Here is an 18,868-nt window from a genome sequence, read left to right on the forward strand (position 1 = left end):
GGACGTCACTTTGCTTTTTTGCTGTAGGGGTGGCCATTTATAAGTCTTGCTTATAAGTCTGCACTAACCTATGTAACAAAGTCACGATGGTGTGTAGGGCTTTGGGTTACTACTGCTGCTCCCTTTTGTTAGATCTGCCTGTTTGTCTGATCTTCTTATGCTTGATTTGTGCATTGAAACTTGGTTGGTTTCCATTCAGATAAATACACTGACTCAGCTGAAACATATACTGGGCTCAGTAGAGACTAAATTGGTTGAATGTGGGCACTTTGAAAGTAAAAAGACAAGTTTATAATTGTTTCCGTTTTCCCCCCTGAAGAAATCATCAGGGCTTAATTTCTACAGCCAAAAGAGGTCTAGAACTCTAGATACAACCCACTGGATTTGGGCAAGAATATATGTCTTATTCACACATGAGTGGTATCACCAGGTGTGTGAATTACCCCGCAAGGTTCCTGTTTTGGAACTTGCTTCAGATATTGGGGTCAACCAGTTTAATTAGTCCGAGCCTTCTCTCGTACCAGGGCTAGATCACACAGACCAGCTGCCTGTTTTGGCATGGAAACTTTTTTTTGCCCGTCCATGTGTAGTTTATGTTGCATGGCTTAGCACATGCCGGGCAGAGACGTACTTCTCTCTTTCAGAAGAGAAGTGTAAATACAGCCAGCCATCAGAGATACAGTACTGCATATAATTTCACTTTCCTGGGAGCTTACTTTTTATTGCCGGATTCAAACTAGGCCAGCCAACCACATTTTAGCTTATCATATTATGCAGAGCATAAAAATAGGACATTGAAGTAAACCACCATCCAGTTAATCACATATTATGTGAAGGAGTAATAAAAAAGAATGAAGAAAGGCCAAAATGACCAACAGGAACAGTATTGGAGAAACCTGACCTAACCATCTTTATTGTAGTGTGGCCAATTTATGGGATACATTTAGCCCTAGCCCCCCACACACACACCTTTTTTTTTGCATCAGAGCCTGTACTGGGAGGCTGTACTGAGAGAACTGAACTACAATGATAGGCTTTTGCAACACTTTTTGGATCAAAGTAGAATTGGCATATTAAAGAAAATAAGTAGAATAACCCACCACTGACCCATCAGGTGAAGTGCTAATATGAGACCCACCCACTCTGGCCTCAGCACTCCCATCATTTCCAGAGTCTAATTCTTGGCCCTAAAAAAAGGATATCCATAATTTTCCAGAAAATTTGAGAATGTTATTTAATTCCCTATAGGGATGAATGAGTTGGCTTTTGGAACTTCTGTAGATAATCCTGCTGTATTCCTGCTTCTTGCCATGGTGCAGTAGTCATGGAGGCCCACTACCCAAACTGAAGTCATGCTGTGAATTCTGGCTTCTGACCGTTGCTTTGGGTCAGGCCAAGCATTGGCCAGTGCTCTTTCTCCCCCTAGTGGCAATTTTGGGCTATACTTGGCTTCTTGGTTGCTTTTAGCTTAAACTCGTAACCTACCGTATATACTTGAGTATAAGCCGAATTTTTCAGCCCACTTTTTGGGCTGAAAAATTCCACTTCGGCTTATACTCCAGTCAACAAAAAAAACTTACTGAGGACTTGTGCGCGGCCGAGGCTTTGGTGCTTCCGGGATCGCCCGCACCTCTCCCAAGCCACCGCCGTCCGAGACCTGCCGAAGTTTGGGGAGGTTTGGGGAGGTGCGCGCGCACCTCCCCAAACTCCGCGCCTTGCCTGCCTGCTTCTTTCCGCAGCGGAAAGAAGCAGGCAGGCAGGGCGCGGAGGAACGGAGACTTGCCGACGTTTGGGGAGGTTTGGGCGCCTCCCCAAACCTCGGCAGGTCTCCGTTCCTCCGCGCAGACCTGCCGACGTTTGGGGAGGTTTGGGCGCCTCCCCAAACCTCCCCAAACGTCGGCAGGTCTCCGTTCCTCCTGCCGACCTTTGGGGAGGTTTGGGCGCCTCCCCAAACCTCGGCAGGTCTCCGTTCCTCCTGCCGACCTTTGGGGAGGTTTGGGCGCCTCCCCAAACCTCGGCAGGTCTCCGTTCCTCCTGCCGACCTTTGGGGAGGTTTGGGCGCCTCCCCAAACCTCGGCAGGTCTCCGTTCCTCCTGCCGACCTTTGGGGAGGTTTGGGCGCCTCCCCAAACCTCGGCAGGTCTCCGTTCCTCCTGCCGACCTTTGGGGAGGTTTGGGCGCCTCCCCAAACCTCCCCAGGTCTCCGTTCCTCCTGCCGACCTTTGGGGAGGTTTGGGCGCCTCCCCAAACCTCGGCAGGTCTCCGTTCCTCCTGCCGACCTTTGGGGAGGTTTGGGCGCCTCCCCAAACCTCGGCAGGTCTCCGTTCCTGTTTGGGGAGGTTTGGGCGCCTCCCCAAACCTCCCCAAACCTCGGCAGGTCTCCGTTCCTCCGCGCAGACCTGCCGACCTTTGGGGAGGTTTGGGCGCCTCCCCAAACGTCCCCAAACCTCGGCAGGTCTCCGTTCCTGTTTGGGGAGGTTTGGGCGCCTCCCCAAACCTCCCCAAACCTCGGCAGGTCTCCGTTCCTCCGCGCAGACCTGCCGACCTTTGGGGAGGTTTGGGCGCCTCCCCAAACCTCGGCAGGTCTCCGTTCCTGTTTGGGGAGGTTTGGGCGCCTCCCCAAACCTCGGCAGGTCTCCGTTCCTCCGCGCAGACCTGCCGACCTTTGGGGAGGTTTGGGCGCCTCCCCAAACGTCCCCAAACCTCGGCAGGTCTCCGTTCCTGTTTGGGGAGGTTTGGGCGCCTCCCCAAACCTCCCCAAACCTCGGCAGGTCTCCGTTCCTCCGCGCAGACCTGCCGACCTTTGGGGAGGTTTGGGCGCCTCCCCAAACGTCCCCAAACCTCGGCAGGTCTCCGTTCCTGTTTGGGGAGGTTTGGGCGCCTCCCCAAACCTCCCCAAACCTCGGCAGGTCTCCGTTCCTCCGCGCAGACCTGCCGACCTTTGGGGAGGTTTGGGCGCCTCCCCAAACGTCCCCAAACCTCGGCAGGTCTCCGTTCCTGTTTGGGGAGGTTTGGGCGCCTCCCCAAACCTCCCCAAACCTCGGCAGGTCTCCGTTCCTCCGCGCAGACCTGCCGACCTTTGGGGAGGTTTGGGCGCCTCCCCAAACGTCCCCAAACCTCGGCAGGTCTCCGTTCCTGTTTGGGGAGGTTTGGGCGCCTCCCCAAACGTCCCCAAACCTCGGCAGGTCTCCGTTCCTCCGCGCAGACCTGCCGACCTTTGGGGAGGTTTGGGCGCCTCCCCAAACGTCCCCAAACCTCGGCAGGTCTCCGTTCCTGTTTGGGGAGGTTTGGGCGCCTCCCCAAACCTCCCCAAACCTCGGCAGGTCTCCGTTCCTCCGCGCAGACCTGCCGACCTTTGGGGAGGTTTGGGCGCCTCCCCAAACGTCCCCAAACCTCGGCAGGTCTCCGTTCCTCCGCGCAGACCTGCCGACCTTTGGGGAGGTTTGGGCGCCTCCCCAAACGTCCCCAAACCTCGGCAGGTCTCCGTTCCTGTTTGGGGAGGTTTGGGCGCCTCCCCAAACCTCCCCAAACCTCGGCAGGTCTCCGTTCCTCCGCGCAGACCTGCCGACCTTTGGGGAGGTTTGGGCGCCTCCCCAAACCTCCCCAAACCTCGGCAGGTCTCCGTTCTTCCTGCCGACCTTTGGGGAGGTTTGGGCGCCTCCCCAAACCTCCCCAAACGTCGGCAGGTCTGCGCGGAGGAACGGAGACCTGCCGAGGTTTGGGGAGGTTTGGGGAGGCGCCCAAACCTCCCCAAACAGGAACGGAGACCTGCCGAGGTTTGGGGAGGTTTGGGGAGGCGCCCAAACCTCCCCAAAGGTCGGCAGGTCTGCGCGGAGGAACGGAGACCTGCCGAGGTTTGGGGAGGTTTGGGGAGGCGCCCAAACCTCCCCAAACAGGAACGGAGACCTGCCGAGGTTTGGGGACGTTTGGGGAGGCGCCCAAACCTCCCCAAAGGTCGGCAGGTCTGCGCGGAGGAACGGAGACCTGCCGAGGTTTGGGGAGGTTTGGGGAGGCGCCCAAACCTCCCCAAACAGGAACGGAGACCTGCCGAGGTTTGGGGACGTTTGGGGAGGCGCCCAAACCTCCCCAAAGGTCGGCAGGTCTGCGCGGAGGAACGGAGACCTGCCGAGGTTTGGGGAGGTTTGGGGAGGCGCCCAAACCTCCCCAAACAGGAACGGAGACCTGCCGAGGTTTGGGGACGTTTGGGGAGGCGCCCAAACCTCCCCAAAGGTCGGCAGGTCTGCGCGGAGGAACGGAGACCTGCCGAGGTTTGGGGAGGTTTGGGGAGGCGCCCAAACCTCCCCAAACAGGAACGGAGACCTGCCGAGGTTTGGGGACGTTTGGGGAGGCGCCCAAACCTCCCCAAAGGTCGGCAGGTCTGCGCGGAGGAACGGAGACCTGCCGAGGTTTGGGGAGGTTTGGGGAGGCGCCCAAACCTCCCCAAACAGGAACGGAGACCTGCCGAGGTTTGGGGAGGTTTGGGGAGGCGCCCAAACCTCCCCAAACGTCGGCAGGTCTGCGCGGAGGAACGGAGACCTGCCGAGGTTTGGGGAGGTTTGGGGAGGCGCCCAAACCTCCCCAAACAGGAACGGAGACCTGCCGAGGTTTGGGGACGTTTGGGGAGGCGCCCAAACCTCCCCAAAGGTCGGCAGGTCTGCGCGGAGGAACGGAGACCTGCCGAGGTTTGGGGAGGTTTGGGGAGGCGCCCAAACCTCCCCAAACAGGAACGGAGACCTGCCGAGGTTTGGGGACGTTTGGGGAGGCGCCCAAACCTCCCCAAAGGTCGGCAGGTCTGCGCGGAGGAACGGAGACCTGCCGAGGTTTGGGGAGGTTTGGGGAGGCGCCCAAACCTCCCCAAACAGGAACGGAGACCTGCCGAGGTTTGGGGACGTTTGGGGAGGCGCCCAAACCTCCCCAAAGGTCGGCAGGTCTGCGCGGAGGAACGGAGACCTGCCGAGGTTTGGGGAGGTTTGGGGAGGCGCCCAAACCTCCCCAAACAGGAACGGAGACCTGCCGAGGTTTGGGGAGGCGCCCAAACCTCCCCAAACGTCGGCAGGTCTGCGCGGAGGAACGGAGACCTGCCGAGGTTTGGGGAGGTTTGGGGAGGCGCCCAAACCTCCCCAAACAGGAACGGAGACCTGCCGAGGTTTGGGGACGTTTGGGGAGGCGCCCAAACCTCCCCAAAGGTCGGCAGGTCTGCGCGGAGGAACGGAGACCTGCCGAGGTTTGGGGAGGCGCCCAAACCTCCCCAAAGGTCGGCAGGAGGAACGGAGACTTGCCGAGGTTTGGGGAGGTTTGGGGAGGCGCCCAAACCTCCCCAAAGGTCGGCAGGAGGAACGGAGACCTGCCGAGGTTTGGGGAGGTTTGGGGAGGCGCCCAAACCTCCCCAAAGGTCGGCAGGAGGAACGGAGACCTGCCGACGTTTGGGGAGGTTTGGGGAGGCGCCCAAACCTCCCCAAAGGTCGGCAGGAGGAACGGAGACCTGCCGACGAGCCGCGGCCACACAGGGTATTCCTGTGTATTCAGGCTTGCAGAACGGCGGATCGGCTTATACTCGAGTCAATAACTTTTTCCAGTTTTGGGGGGTGAAATTGGGGGTCTCGGCTTATACTCGAGTCGGCTTATACTCAAGTATATACGGTAGTTTTTAACCACATATCTAAAGTGTGTGGTCACCAACTTTGCACAGCGAGCTAACTGGATGAGAGTGTGTCTGGCCAAGCTAAATTCCATGATTATGAGGTCGGGAACTCTGTAATTTCTTGTATGGGAGATCTATAGTTGAAAATTCCATGGTGGGTCACCCTTCTGAAGCCATCTTACTGACCTCTTCTGCAATTTGTTCTTTCTGGTTGCAGCAACATTTCTGGTACAATGTACAATCTTGCAACATGTTTCGGTGAAGCTAGAAAAATGCAACACTCCTTTTTATGCTTCCCTTTTAACCACATTTCTTTCATACGGGCAGAGGTGGGTGGACTTGCAAGATCCTTATTTTTTTACTAGAATCTCAAATCCTCTAACCAGAACCAAGGGTGAAATGGTGGCTCAAGACTAAGAGTCAGTATATTTTTGGAATTAAGAAACATGGTTAGTTAGCCAAGGAATTTATTTTCAATACCAGAGCTGACTTCACCTGTGACCCAGAAATTTACTCCCACTTCTTCTGACCCAAGCTTTTTTTCTATCTCAGTAGTCCAAGGGTCTTTTCGCCCCTAAGGGTGAAGTCTGCAGTGCCCTTCCCTCACAGTTGTGAGTGTCTCAGTAAGATGTTAACCGGCTCAGCAATTGCTTCAAAGGAAACAGCAAAGAGAAATGTGTTGCTTTGCCTCTGTAGCTGAGGAGCAGGTGATTCCCACTGTAAGGAACATCCTTCTTACCTAGGCTCCTGGGATTTTTCCTCCTTTTTCTGAATGGAAGGAATATACGTAGTCATTATGTGTTGCTTTCCAGTGGCTCTTGCGAATCGCTTGGGTATGTTGCTGTTTCATTGGTTTACTTTTTTTTCCTTGCCGTAAAAAGCAGACATGATGAATGTAGATCCAATGGCTGTAAGGAGAGGCACTAAACTAGAAAGGAAAAAGCTTTGGGTTCTAGGTGTTGAGAATCAAGGAGATTGTGGTGGGTTCTCTTTGCCTGATAGTAACCGAGACTGGGAGAGAAGGCTTCCGTGCCAAGGGAGGGTTGTTAGGAAAAATTACAAAATAAAGATTTCTTTGCAAAAAACCATTTTATCCCTGTTTTCGTTTGCTTTCTAATTCCTACTTCCTGTCCTCCCTCAAACTATTATTTAATTTTATTAGTTTCTTTTTTTTTTATCTCAGTGGGTTAGGATGCTGAACTTGTCGATCGGAAGGTCGGCAGTTTGGCGGGTCGAATCCCGAGTGCCGCGTAGCAGAGTGAGCGCCTGTTACTCGTCCCAGCTTCTGCCCACCTAGCAGTTCGAAAGCACATAAAAATGCAAGTAGAAAAATAGGGACCACTACGGTGGGAAGGTAACAGCGTTCCGTGCGCCTTTGGCGTCTAGTCATGCCGGCCACATGACCACGGAGACGTCCTCGGACAAGCGCTGGCTCTTCGGCTTTGAAACGGAGATGAGCACCGGCCCCTAGAGTCGGAAACGACTAGCACGCATGTGTGGGGGAACCTTTACCTTTACCTATAATTGATGCTCTTGTATCTTGCAGTTTTAGATTCTAGATCATAAAGTTTTTATTCTGTAGTCTTTCCTGCTCTGGTTTCTTTTCCTTTTATAGAGCCACTACTATATTGTACTTTACCTTTAATTTTTCCTTAGTGTGGCCCTTGTACATTTGGGCCTTTAAGGTAACAATGCCTGACCCTTCCTAGGCCGTGCAGCCCTCACAGTCACCTACGTGCCCTTCTGAAGACAAGTGGGTGTTTGGTGGAAGGTTGAACCTGCTTGATCTAGGCTAGCCCTTGACGTCTACAGGAGCTTCAAACAATGGCAGGCGCCCTGGTGCCAGGGCCACTCATTTAAAAAATAAGGGTGGGTACCTAAGGTCAAAGTGAGACTGATCTAAAAGAAGGTGTGAGTTATTTGTTAATTTTGTCTCTTCCAGATTCAGAAAATTAGCTTTGCTAGAAACAAACTTGGCTGGGAGCATCTGGTGTTTCTTAGAAGTAAAACCGGCTTGTTTACCTCATTTCTGCCAAATTGCGAATTGTGCTGGAATCCAATAAAAATCCACTCTAGCAAGTTCTATTATTGCAGGTTCTGCTAGATTTATGGCCAGGGAAGTGCAGGTGTGTCTCTTCTTCTACTTCTGTGCACCTGGATACATTTTTGCTTAGCAAAGTGCCAGTAAGTGCTAGCCAGTCTTCCACATGCACAAATTAAAGTGAAACAATGCACAAGTACTGTCCAGATTTTTTGACTTGAGTGTAGATCAAGTGATGTGCATTTTCATTCTCCCTTATCCAAACTAGGTGTTAAGAGAGGGGCCACACTAATATATGTGGCCAGGACAGAAATGAATTTCTTGGTGGAGCAGTGAGCTAATGCCTCCCTAAGTAACACCAGCTGCCTGCAATTAGTGCAGGTTCGGGTCCCACCAGGCTCAAGGTTGACTCAGCCTTCCATCCTTCCGAGGTAGGTAAAATGAGGACCCAGATTGTTGGGGGCAATTAAGCTGACTTTGTAATAATGCCGCTTGGGGGGGGGGCTAATAAGCAGGCGTATACATAGAATGAAGGCTACTGCTAAGCACATTGATTTGTGCTTCTTAGATTGTAAGCCGCCCTGAGTCTTCGGAGAAGGGCGGGATATAAATGGGATTAATTCAGTTTAAGTGTTTTCCCTTTAGTACATTTCCTTCTTTCATCCTATTAAAAGCTGTATGGGTTTGATGGGCTCTGGTTATGTGTGATCCTGAAGTGACACAGCTTTCCTTTTAGGGACTCAGATATAGTTCCTGCAATGAATGCCCCCCTATTGAACCCTTGTATTAGAGGTGGGCAATGAAGTCTTCTCTTGCACTTTGCCAGAAACGTAGAGGGTCATCCATTGTTTCCTTATGCCATAGCTTATTTTCCCCTTCCACCTTCAGCAACTGCCTGCATAATCCGGTATTCCCTCCTGCCCATGTAAATGCGAGATTGCCCTCATTGTCACCTCTTCTGTTTTGTTTTGTTTTGTTTTTATTTTTCATTCCCATTTCTGCGTTCTTCATGCCTTGTGCTCCCCAGAGTTCACACCTCTGTGCCAAGTATATCCTTGTTTCTGTCTGTCAGGTTGTTGTCTGTTGCTGTGACCCATTTTTCCTTTGGCCTGGCAAGGGATGGCCCATTTGACACCATGGATCAGCAGCTTTTTCTTTTGTACAGTTGCCCCTTGTTGTGATTCAGGGTCAGCCTGTGGGTTCGGCAGTTGGGTCGGACGACTCAGAGGAGGAGGAGGGGGGTGTTGAAGAGCTTGCTGATGATGGCCTTGAGGCTCCGCAGAGCCCTCAGCCGGGCCCCTCCCACCTGGTCACGACGGAGACCCAGCTGTGTGAGCCTGACAGCGTGGATGAAGATGACCCACAGCTGGCCCTGTTCAAGGACGCCCGACGCAGGAGGCAGTCAATCAGGAGTAAACAGAGGAAGGCAATGGGGCACCTCAGAAGGAGGCAGAGAGAGGCCACGCTCTGAACTGTATTTAAGGGGAATGTGTGGGAGGGCTGGTTTGCTGAAGGCAACCGCTTGGATAGTTCCTGTTTCATAGCTCCTGTTTCATGGTTGGTGTCTTGTCTTGCTCTGTTTTATGTTAATAAATTTGGCAGGCTTTATTCCAGCCTCTTGCCGTTTGTAAAGGGGTTGTCCCTGCTTTTGCTGCAGGGCCGGTAGCAGGCTGGTACAGAACACCCCTAGACCTTTTGTAGAATCAGAAGGGGCACCAGAGCTCATTGTTAGAATATGCACTGCTTTTTTGCCATTGTTAAATATAGCATTGCTGGTGCCTGCGGTGGAGCCACCCTTGGACTCAGCTAGTTTCAATAGGCTCAACACATGCATGGCTCCCCACTTCTCACTCTGAACTCTCTTTGCTTTGGGCTTCACACCAGCCTCTCTCTCCTGGCAGGATGTCTGCAATTTAGACTGAGCACTGTGAGGTAGTAAGTCCATTTTCTTCAGGCTGTCCCATTTCAAATTGCAGGTGGCGGTAATCGTATTGCGGAAATGTCCCTCTGGAGATTAAATAATTGAATTCCATCGTACAAAAAAAAATCTACATGTCAGAAAGTAGGACTTTTATGTTTCTTCCTTGAAACAGTTTGGGGGCTTAGAATTTTTTTTTTTCCAGTTATGCAAGTAACATCCCCTCCAACAGTTTGAAGTGGAACAGCCCAGGCAGAATTTGACCATTTCCCATTGAACTTGGCTTCACTTTCCAGCCATTTGCTTGTGACAGGTTTATCTGCTTCTTGTCTTCTTTCTGCATACCATCAGCTTTTCTCTTGCATGTGGTGTGTTTGTGGGTACAACTTACATTGCCCACTGACAAACATATTAGGGCCCACGTGATTCCCTGGACTCTTTCTTCTCCTCCTTTCCCTGCCTGCCCCAAAGATAATGGGCAGGCATCCATCTTGTTTGCCTGTTTCCCCGTCTGCTCCATTCTTATGCAGCCCTGGAGTTATGAGTGATGGGGCTGTGACATGGGGCCCTCTCATCTCCCAGAATGGGAAGCTTTCAAAGAACAAGCGGAAGAAGCTGAAGAGGAAGCAGAAACGGCAGAGTCAGCTCCTGGCTGAACGACTTCGGGATCTTCAGCAGCTGGAGGATCTGGCAGCTACAAATGCAGGGACCAGCAAGTCCACAGAGACCACAGGTAAGATGGGCAGGGCAGACTGGCCTGCTGTAGTAAAGTCCAGGCCCTTGGGATCATTCCTACAAGCTTATAGAAGCATACAGCAGATTTACACCTGGACCATATTTTCTTAGAAAAAGCAGAGGACAAAAGGGCAAATATGAAGGATTAAAAAAAATGTTTGGGTTTATAAAATGTGGTTTATAAAATTCAGGAAAAAAAACAGGAAAACTTTACAAAAGTGCATATTCTGATAAAAATATCTAAAAAAAATCAAATAGTATGTGTAAATTTACTTTTTAAAAAGTTCAGTTTTTGTATTTTTCACATAAATGCGTGTTACAATGTAGTTTGTACTGTAAAGTTAAATGACCAAAATAAAGGACAAAAGTGAGTTTTTGAAAAATAAAATCTAAAGGACTGTTTTCTGAAATAAAGGACTGTCCTTTGTATGGGGTGTGTGTGTGTGTGTGTGTGTGTGTGTGTCCTTTAGATGGTATAGGTCGGGTAGGCAACCTCGGCTCTTTTATGACTCATGGACTTCAACTCCCAGAATTCCTGAGTCAGCATAGCTGACTCAGGAATTCTGGGAGTTGAAGTCCATGAGTCATAAAAGAGCCGAAGTTGCCTACCCCTGGTATAGGTCCTGCTTGAGCAGGGGGATGGACTATTAATTTAATTTAATTTAATAATTTGACTTCTATACCGCCCTTCTCCCGAAGGACTCAGGGCGGTGAACAGGGCAATACACAATAAAAATCAAGTACAAAAATTAAAAAACCATTAAACATCATGCCCATAAAATTAGACCTCCAAGGTCCCTTCCAGCCTTATTCTATTCTAGTATATTATAACAGCAGTCCCTAACCTTTGTGGCTTGCCGACCTGGCTGGGGGAGTGGGGGAGAAGGGGGAGGAGAACTGGGCTCTGTGAGCAGCAGGCCAGCACACATGTGTGCATGTAGCCCTTGTGTGAATGGTGGGCTGGTGTGCCCATGCACCTAGTCCTTGCGCAAGCGGTGGGCTGGTGCAAGCTGAGGACTGGCGCGCATGCCCGCAGCTCGACTTGCATGAGAAGCAGGCTGGTGCTCATGCACGTAGCTCAACTTCATGAGCGCCAGGTTGGCATGCACGTGAGTGTCCGCCAACCCATTGCTCACACGATCCAATTCCAAATAGGCCACAGCCCGGTAGTGGGCTGCAGCTCTGGCATTGGGGATCCCTGCTTTATAATAAAGGATATATGGTCATGATATGTGTATATATCCCTTATATGGATACTAGGCAACATAGTGCTTTGCAATTGCTTTGTATTACGGTAGCTCCTGAATTTCCACTGGTCCGTGTTTGTAAGCTTGGTTTATACACTAACCTCTCTTGATCCCTTATTATATGCTACTAGGCAACCTGTGACCTGTTGTGTCATTTTTCAGAGCTATTTCTTTTTACCAGGTTCCTCAATGCCTTCAACAGTTGAAGAACTTCTGATGAATACATCAGTGCTTGTACTCATCTTAGTGCTTAAAATTCAAGGAGATAGTCAGCAATGTATAGTATCTGCCTTAAAAGTAGCCTATAATGAACTGTACAGCACAGTCAAATATCAGGAGTTGACACAGTAAATGTTTTATAAGAGTTTGCATTATATCTTAATTTTTTATAAAAATTTGCTAAATTTCAGCTCCACAAGGGTCATGGGTTCTGGATTTTGGGTGCATTATGTAAATTCGCCCATTTGAAGCACCTTGGTTGAAAAACAATTGTTCTACAATGCATTGTTTTGTCCAGATAAAGATTAACATAGACAAACTGGAGAATTGCAGTGGTATACTAAAGTAGTATGCCTTGAACAGTGACACTTCTAATGTAGTGTGTTTGCTGGAAAGTTGAGATACTTTCAGAGATGGATCTACCTTGAAAATAGCCCATGTTGAACTGTATAGCACAGTTCAACATCAACACAAGAAACTTTATATGACATTTTGTTTTAGGTCAAAAAATATTTTGTAAAATTTGCCAAATTTCAATTCCACAGGTCTTGTGGAACCCAGATTTTGGATATTCTATCAGTATTAGCCCATTTGAGGGATCTCAGTTCAAAACATATTGCCCAATGATGCTTCATTTCACAAGGTTACAGGAATGAGTTGTGTGTGTGTGTGTGTGTGTGTGTGAAAGAAAGAGAGGTGGAGTAGAGAGAGAAAGGAAAAACAAACTCTTTGTTAGCCTGTTTTACTCGTGTATGTTTGTTTTTGTATGTTCCACAGTTTACTTTCAGCTTTGCTTAGTAGTCACTTAGAGTCTGGACTGCAACTACATTTAAGCCCAAGTTGTAAATACAGGCATTCTGCCACATAGTGGTGGTACTTTTCCCTGGAGGGAAGAATAAATGTCTAACTAAAAAGGTTGTATAAACTTCTTTCACAGCTATTATATGTATGCAGGTTGATTTCTTTACCACCAAAACTGCAGAAACTCTTAAGTCAGGTATGTCCAGCTTGCAGGCTGCATGTTGCCCTGGAGAGCTAGTAATGTGACCCCACAGGAACATAAACATCTAATACTATTATGTGATTTACATATATTAATTACATTATATATTTTTACGTGGCCCAAGACAATTCCTCTTCATTCATTGTGGCCCAGGCAAGCTAAGAGGTTGGGCAACCATACTTTAGGTCAGTATTTAGTTTGTCTAATTTTCTTTTAAGGCTGGTGGCTCTTACTGTACTTTAAGGAACTGAAATTCCATACTACAGTGAAGTAAGTACTCTACCAAGAAGTAACTTTATTTCTCTGCCCGAATTTGTATTGGATGATCCAAACTTAGCATTTATGAAAAAGGAAATAAAAATACATAAAACATATAAAAATAAAAAATATATAAAATAAAAACAAGATTCTCATTTTGGATCCTTGCTTTTAAGACTTTGGATAAGACATAGGGAGGTTTGTCAGACATCCCTTTTTTGATGTACTTTTACTTTACTCCAAAGCAGGTCTTTCTGCCTTCTCCTCTTGGCTAATAATGTTTTGCTTCCTCTTGCTGGGAAATCTTGTCCTTCCATGGCCTTCTGCAGACGGGCATTGCAGTTGCCCCATCTCAGTCTCTGGAGGGGGAGAGCCCTCGGGGGGATCCCTGGCCTGCAGCCCCCAAAGCCTGACGTCATCTTCTGGCTTCTACACACACAACGCCTACGACAGCTGCAATGGGCATTCCCCACCTGGAACCGCCAGACATCATGTCAGCCCTGACTCCACCACCTCCGGCTTCTCAGGATCGCTCTTCTCTGGTTCAGCCCTCTCGGGCGTTTCTAATCAGCGGGAGCGTGGAGGGCTTCTCTCACCCAGCAGTGAGTACTTTACTCCAACTTTTGGGGGGGGGGCACGGCAAAGAGAAGTAAGCCCGGCATTACTGAACATCCCAGCTTCCCACCATGGAAATTACATGCCACAACCTGTCAGCCATGCCATCCCCTCCCATCTTGACCAGGCTTTCTTAAAGTTATGGTACCACATTATCCCTGAATTAAAACTCCTGAGCCTCGATTCCCATAGCATGGTGATCTTCGCCCCCCCCCCAACCCCCAAAAAGGGATGCTAAGCAGCATTTCCATTCCACAGAGGAGAATGGAAATGTGCTTTGACTGCAATTCCTCATTCTTATTTGTTACCTCTGTTCTTTTCGACCATGTGTGGGCAGCTTTTGGCACTTCTGAATTCTTGGTGAACCCTTTGGAACCCCAAAACGCAGACAAAATCAGAGTGAAGATTGCAGATCTGGGCAATGCTTGTTGGGTGGTGAGTAATTTGTGCAGATCTCTTCCCCCTCCCCAATAATGGTGGCTGCCTATAGGGAGTGGAAAATTAGGGTTGCGTTGCAAAGGGTGTCTGGCTTGTTTGGGAAGTTACATAATGGAAAATAATGAAAATTCCTATAGTAAGAATAAAGAAAAGGGGAGAAAGGGTGTTATGTGGAAGGGAGACACAGGCAGTCCTCGACTTACAACAGTTCATTTAGTGACCATTCAAAGTTACAGTGGCTTGAAAAAAGGGACTTACGACTGTTTTTCACACCGACGACCCTTGCAGCATCTCCATAGTCGCGTGATCAAAGTTCAGACGCTTGGCAACTGACTCATAGTTATGACGGTTGCAATGTCCCAGGGTCACATAATCCCCTTTTGCTACTTTCTAATAAGCAAAGACAATTTGGGGAAGCCAGATTCACTTAACAACCAAGTTACTAACTTAAAAACTGCAGTGGTTCACTTAACCTTTAGTAAACTATGGTAAGAAAAGCCGTAAAATGAAGCAAAATTCACTTAAGAAATGTCTCGCTTAGCAACATAAATTTCGGGATCAATTGTGGTCGTAAGTTGAGGACTACCTGTACTTGGAGGCATAGAATTGAATTTGTCCCTTTTCTGTAGTCGAGATATTACTGTGTACAACAGAAACAACACAGTGGAAAGTTACATATATGCAGAGCTCAGAAATACATGCCCTTATTAACTGTATATATTCTCCCCTTATTCTTATAAAATCAGGATGATATTTATGAAAATACAGATAAACCTTAATTGACAACTACTTGTTTACTGACTGTTCAAAGTTCCATTGGTGCTGAAGGAGTGGTGGTTGCGACTGGCTCACAAAGTTCCGACTGTCCCAGCAACCCCATGATCACATGATTGTGATCTGGCCACTTGGTAACCAGTTTGCACTTAGCAATGGTTGCAGTGTCCCGCAGTCACATGATCACAGCTTGCGATCTTCCCTGCTGAATTCCCACAAGCAAAGACAATGGGGAGGCTGGCAAGGGAAGTTCACATTGTTTGGGTAAGTCTCCCCCACTCACCCAGCCCCTTTTGCACTCATGCTGCACCTCCCTGGCCAGCTGCACACACTCCTCAAGCCTCACCGTGCTCATATTGCACCTACCTGGCCATTCATGCGCCCTCTTCCTCTTGGCATCAGCAACCTCAGACCCTCCGGCACCACTAGCAGACTCTCACCTGCCCTGCTCCAGCTCTTCATTTGCACCATGCTCCCACCCACAGCCACTCACACATACACAGCCATTTGCACACAACCTGGCAGCAGCCACCCCAAGCCCCACTGCACTTCCCCTTCTGCCTTCATCACCCCTGCATTTTGCAGGGCAGAGAAAAATTGGGAACTAGACTCTTATCTTTTCCACATAAAGAGCTGTCTTCTATTTTGAGACTAAATGGAATTTGTCTATTTTTCCCCCTCATTATGCTGTGGAGCAGGGGTCTTCAAACTTGGCCCTTTTGTGACTTATGGACTTCAACTCCCAGATTTCCTTAGCCAGGCACAGTGGCTGAGGAAGTCCACAAGTCACAAAAGGGCCAAGTTTGAAGACTCCTGCTGTGGAGGAAATTTCATGGTGAATCACAGTTTTTCCCCACCCTTAAGCATTTCCATGCCTTATTTTGCTGAAAAAGATCCCAAATGTTTCCCTTTTCTTTAGTCCCTCAAACTCTAGATAGAAGGTGGCAGATGTAATTGATAGTTACGAATGCATTGATAGTCCAGAGCGCAAGAATTATATTAAAAGACATTTGATACCATGAGCAAAGTGGGCTCTGTTCCTGGGAAAGCTATTTTGGGGGTGTACATTAGGGGGGGTGGGCTAAAAAAAAACTTGTGGGAAGAATTAGACGTGGTGGGAAGAATATTTGGGTCACTTTTTGAAATACTGCTTGTCCAAAGAGTTGAGGAGAGCGAAGGATGTACGTTGTGCACAAGCCAGAGGGGGCGAATGGCTCTTCATTCTCTGCTTAATTTCTTTTAGCACAAACATTTCACAGAAGACATTCAGACTCGCCAATATCGGGCTCTGGAGGTCCTGATTGGTGCTGTCTACGGCACTCCTGCTGATATCTGGAGCACAGCATGTATGGTAAGTTCAGAGGGTTTTTTTCCCTCTGGTTTCTTTGTATAGCCTTGGTGGAGCAGTGGGCTAATGCCTCCTTAAGTAACACCAGCTGCCTGCAATTAGTGCAGGTTCGAGTCCCACCAGGCTCAAGGTTGACTCAGCCTTCCATCCTTCCGAGGTAGGTAAAATGAGGACCCAGATTGTTGGGGCAATTAAGCTGACTTTGTAATAATGCCGCTTGCAGGGGGGGGGGGTGAAAGCCCTAATAAACAGGCATATACATAGAATGAAGGCTACTGCTAAGCTTGTAAGCCGCCCTGAGTCTTCGGAGAAGGGCGGGATATAAATGGAATTAAAATAAAATAAAATAAAACTTTTATGCCAAATTCTGCTGACTGTTGCTTTTATGCAGAATAGATTTTCAACTCCAACACATCCTTCAGTATAATTTGCAGCTAACCATCGGCTGACGTATTCTTCAAGTTCTGCTGTGAATTCCCTTGGCAACAAGTAATTTTGTCACCTAATTCATTATCTTATAAACAGCTAGCTCACAATTTCTTCACCTCCCTGTGGTGATTGTGGTAATAAGCAAACGTGTTTCAAACTGAACGTGTAAAATGTTAGGTTGCTGCCTGTTTGTATTTAATAAGGTAATAACTTTGCAGTAAGACAGAACAAAAGCCCTTACCAAATCCTAAATAAATTATTTTAGAAGTCTTAATCTAACCACCCAAAACCAACAAGTAGGTTTTCCCTATACAGGTAGTCCTCGACTTACAACCACAATTGAGCCCAAAATTTCTGTTTTTAAATGAGACATTTCTTTAATGAGTTTTGCCCCATTTTACAGCCTTTCTTGCCACAGTTGTTAAATGAATCACTGCAGTTGATAAGTTAGTAAGGTGGTTGTTAAGTGAATCTGGCTTCCCCATTAGCTTTGCTTGTTAGAATGTTGCAAAAGGTGACCGGGACACAGCACCAGTCATAAGTATGAGCCAGTTGCCAAGCATCTGAATTTTTATCACATGATCATGGGGATGCTGCGAAGGTCGCAACTGTGAAAAATGGTCATAAGTGTTGTGATTCAGGGTCAGCCTGTGGGTTCGGCAGTTGGGTCAGACGATTCAGAGGAGGAGGAGGACAGGGGTGTTGGAGAGGTTGCTGAGGGGGTTGGAGAGCTTGCTGATGAGAGCCCTCAGCCAGGCCCCTCCCACCTGGTCACGACGCAGACCCAGCTGTGTGAGCCTGACAGCGTGGATGAAGATGACCCACAGTTGGCCCTGTTCAAGGACGCCCGACGCAGGAGGCAGTCAATCAGGAGTAAACAGAGGAAGGCAGTGGGGCACCTTGGAAGGAGGCAGAGAGAAGCCACGCCCTGAACTGTATAAAAGGGGAATGCGTGGGAGGGCTGGTTTGCTGAAGGCAACCGCTTGAATAGCTCCTGTTTCATGGTTCGTGTCTTGTTCTGTTTGCTTTTGTATCCATAAATTTGGCAGGCTTAGTTCCAGCCTCTTGCCTTCTTGTAAAAGGGGTTGTCCCTGCCTTTTCTGCAGGGCCGGTAGCAGGCTGGTACATAACAATAAGTCATTTCTTTCAGTACTGTTGTAACTTTGAACAGTCACTAAATGTACTGTTGTAAGTCAAGGACTACCTGTACTTCATGGACAGATAGATAGATAGCTTTAAACACACAGTAAATAATTTCGAAAGATTCTTGTGATGCTTTTAAAATATGATTAAGTGGTGTGTGAACTGTATATTTAGAAGTCACAACCCAGATTAATCACCTGAAATCTTTTGTCAGTATTTTGAGCGGGTAATATACCACCTTCTGCTGCCGATGAGTAGCATATTGCTGATCCCAGACTTAAGCTAATCACGTAATCACATTTGCTGAAGCTAATTTTAGATGAGTAATACGTAAAATCCAGCCCGCAAGTAATGCCAATGCAGTCCTTTCCCTTGTAGAGTTGTGATCTGATTTTTAGGGTGTGATGAAATAAATATTTAAGCACTACTCATAGTTCCCAACAAAGAATTGGTTGAGAATTGGAATCCTGAAGATGATTCATTTGGAATGTCATGGGCTCTGGGGAATGAGTTTTCTTTTAGCTCCACTGTACTATTATCCCCATACACAAGATAAATTCCCCTCCCTCTTTTATTTGGCAGGCTTTTGAGTTGGCAACTGGAGACTATCTCTTTGAACCTCACTCCGGAGAAGATTATACAAGGGATGAAGGTAGAGAACACGGGCTGGTTGAACAAAGGAGGGGGATGGGTGGGGGTAGTTTTTTTCTCAATCTTGGCAACTTTTAAGACCTTTAATGCTGGCTGGGGAATTCTGGGAGTTGAAATTCACACATCTTTAAAATTGCAAAAGTTGAGAAACACCGGTGTGGGGCGATGCTGCAGATTTTCATGAAGCACGCTGCAAGATTGGAGGGTTTACGCTCAGAAAGTGACTGGACTGACTTTTTTTTTGAAAACATGTTCATGAAAGGGAATGCTGAGGACCCGTTTGTGCAAAGGGATATGTCGACACCGATGGATTGTAATATCTCTTGGCTGCTATTTGTGTTTATTTTTTTGTACTATGTTTCAACTCTTCCAAATTTTTTATGATTCTTCCCTTCCCAGAGTCACTGGT

General features: G+C 48.3%; 1 protein-coding gene and 1 long non-coding RNA gene across 6 annotated transcripts in view; one reads left to right on the top strand and one right to left on the bottom strand.

Annotated features, from left to right (window-relative positions):
• SRPK3 (SRSF protein kinase 3) overlaps positions 1 to 18,868 on the top strand; it is a 39,201-nt gene that overhangs the window by 18,328 nt on the left and 2,005 nt on the right. For 3 of the 5 annotated variants that reach the window (XM_081318262.1, XM_081318264.1, XM_081318260.1), the window contains 5 exons: positions 10,130 to 10,332; positions 13,391 to 13,663; positions 14,014 to 14,111; positions 16,132 to 16,239; positions 18,391 to 18,460. In XM_081318262.1, coding sequence (XP_081174388.1) covers positions 10,130 to 10,332; positions 13,391 to 13,663; positions 14,014 to 14,111; positions 16,132 to 16,239; positions 18,391 to 18,460 — 752 coding nt within the window. The remainder of the gene's footprint in view (positions 1 to 10,129; positions 10,333 to 13,390; positions 13,664 to 14,013; positions 14,112 to 16,131; positions 16,240 to 18,390; positions 18,461 to 18,868) is intronic. The other 2 variants (XM_081318263.1, XM_081318261.1) reach the window with 1 other exon arrangement.
• LOC308662449 lies at positions 13,561 to 14,975 on the bottom strand. Its single transcript, XR_014025200.1, has 3 exons — positions 14,889 to 14,975; positions 13,985 to 14,160; positions 13,561 to 13,681 (listed from the first exon to the last, which is right to left on the bottom strand). It is a non-coding gene; the product is annotated as an uncharacterized lncRNA (long non-coding RNA).

The sequence above is a fragment of the Vipera berus genome (genome assembly GCF_964194415.1).
Source record: "Vipera berus genome assembly, chromosome: 2".
Taxonomy (NCBI): domain Eukaryota; kingdom Metazoa; phylum Chordata; class Lepidosauria; order Squamata; family Viperidae; genus Vipera; species Vipera berus.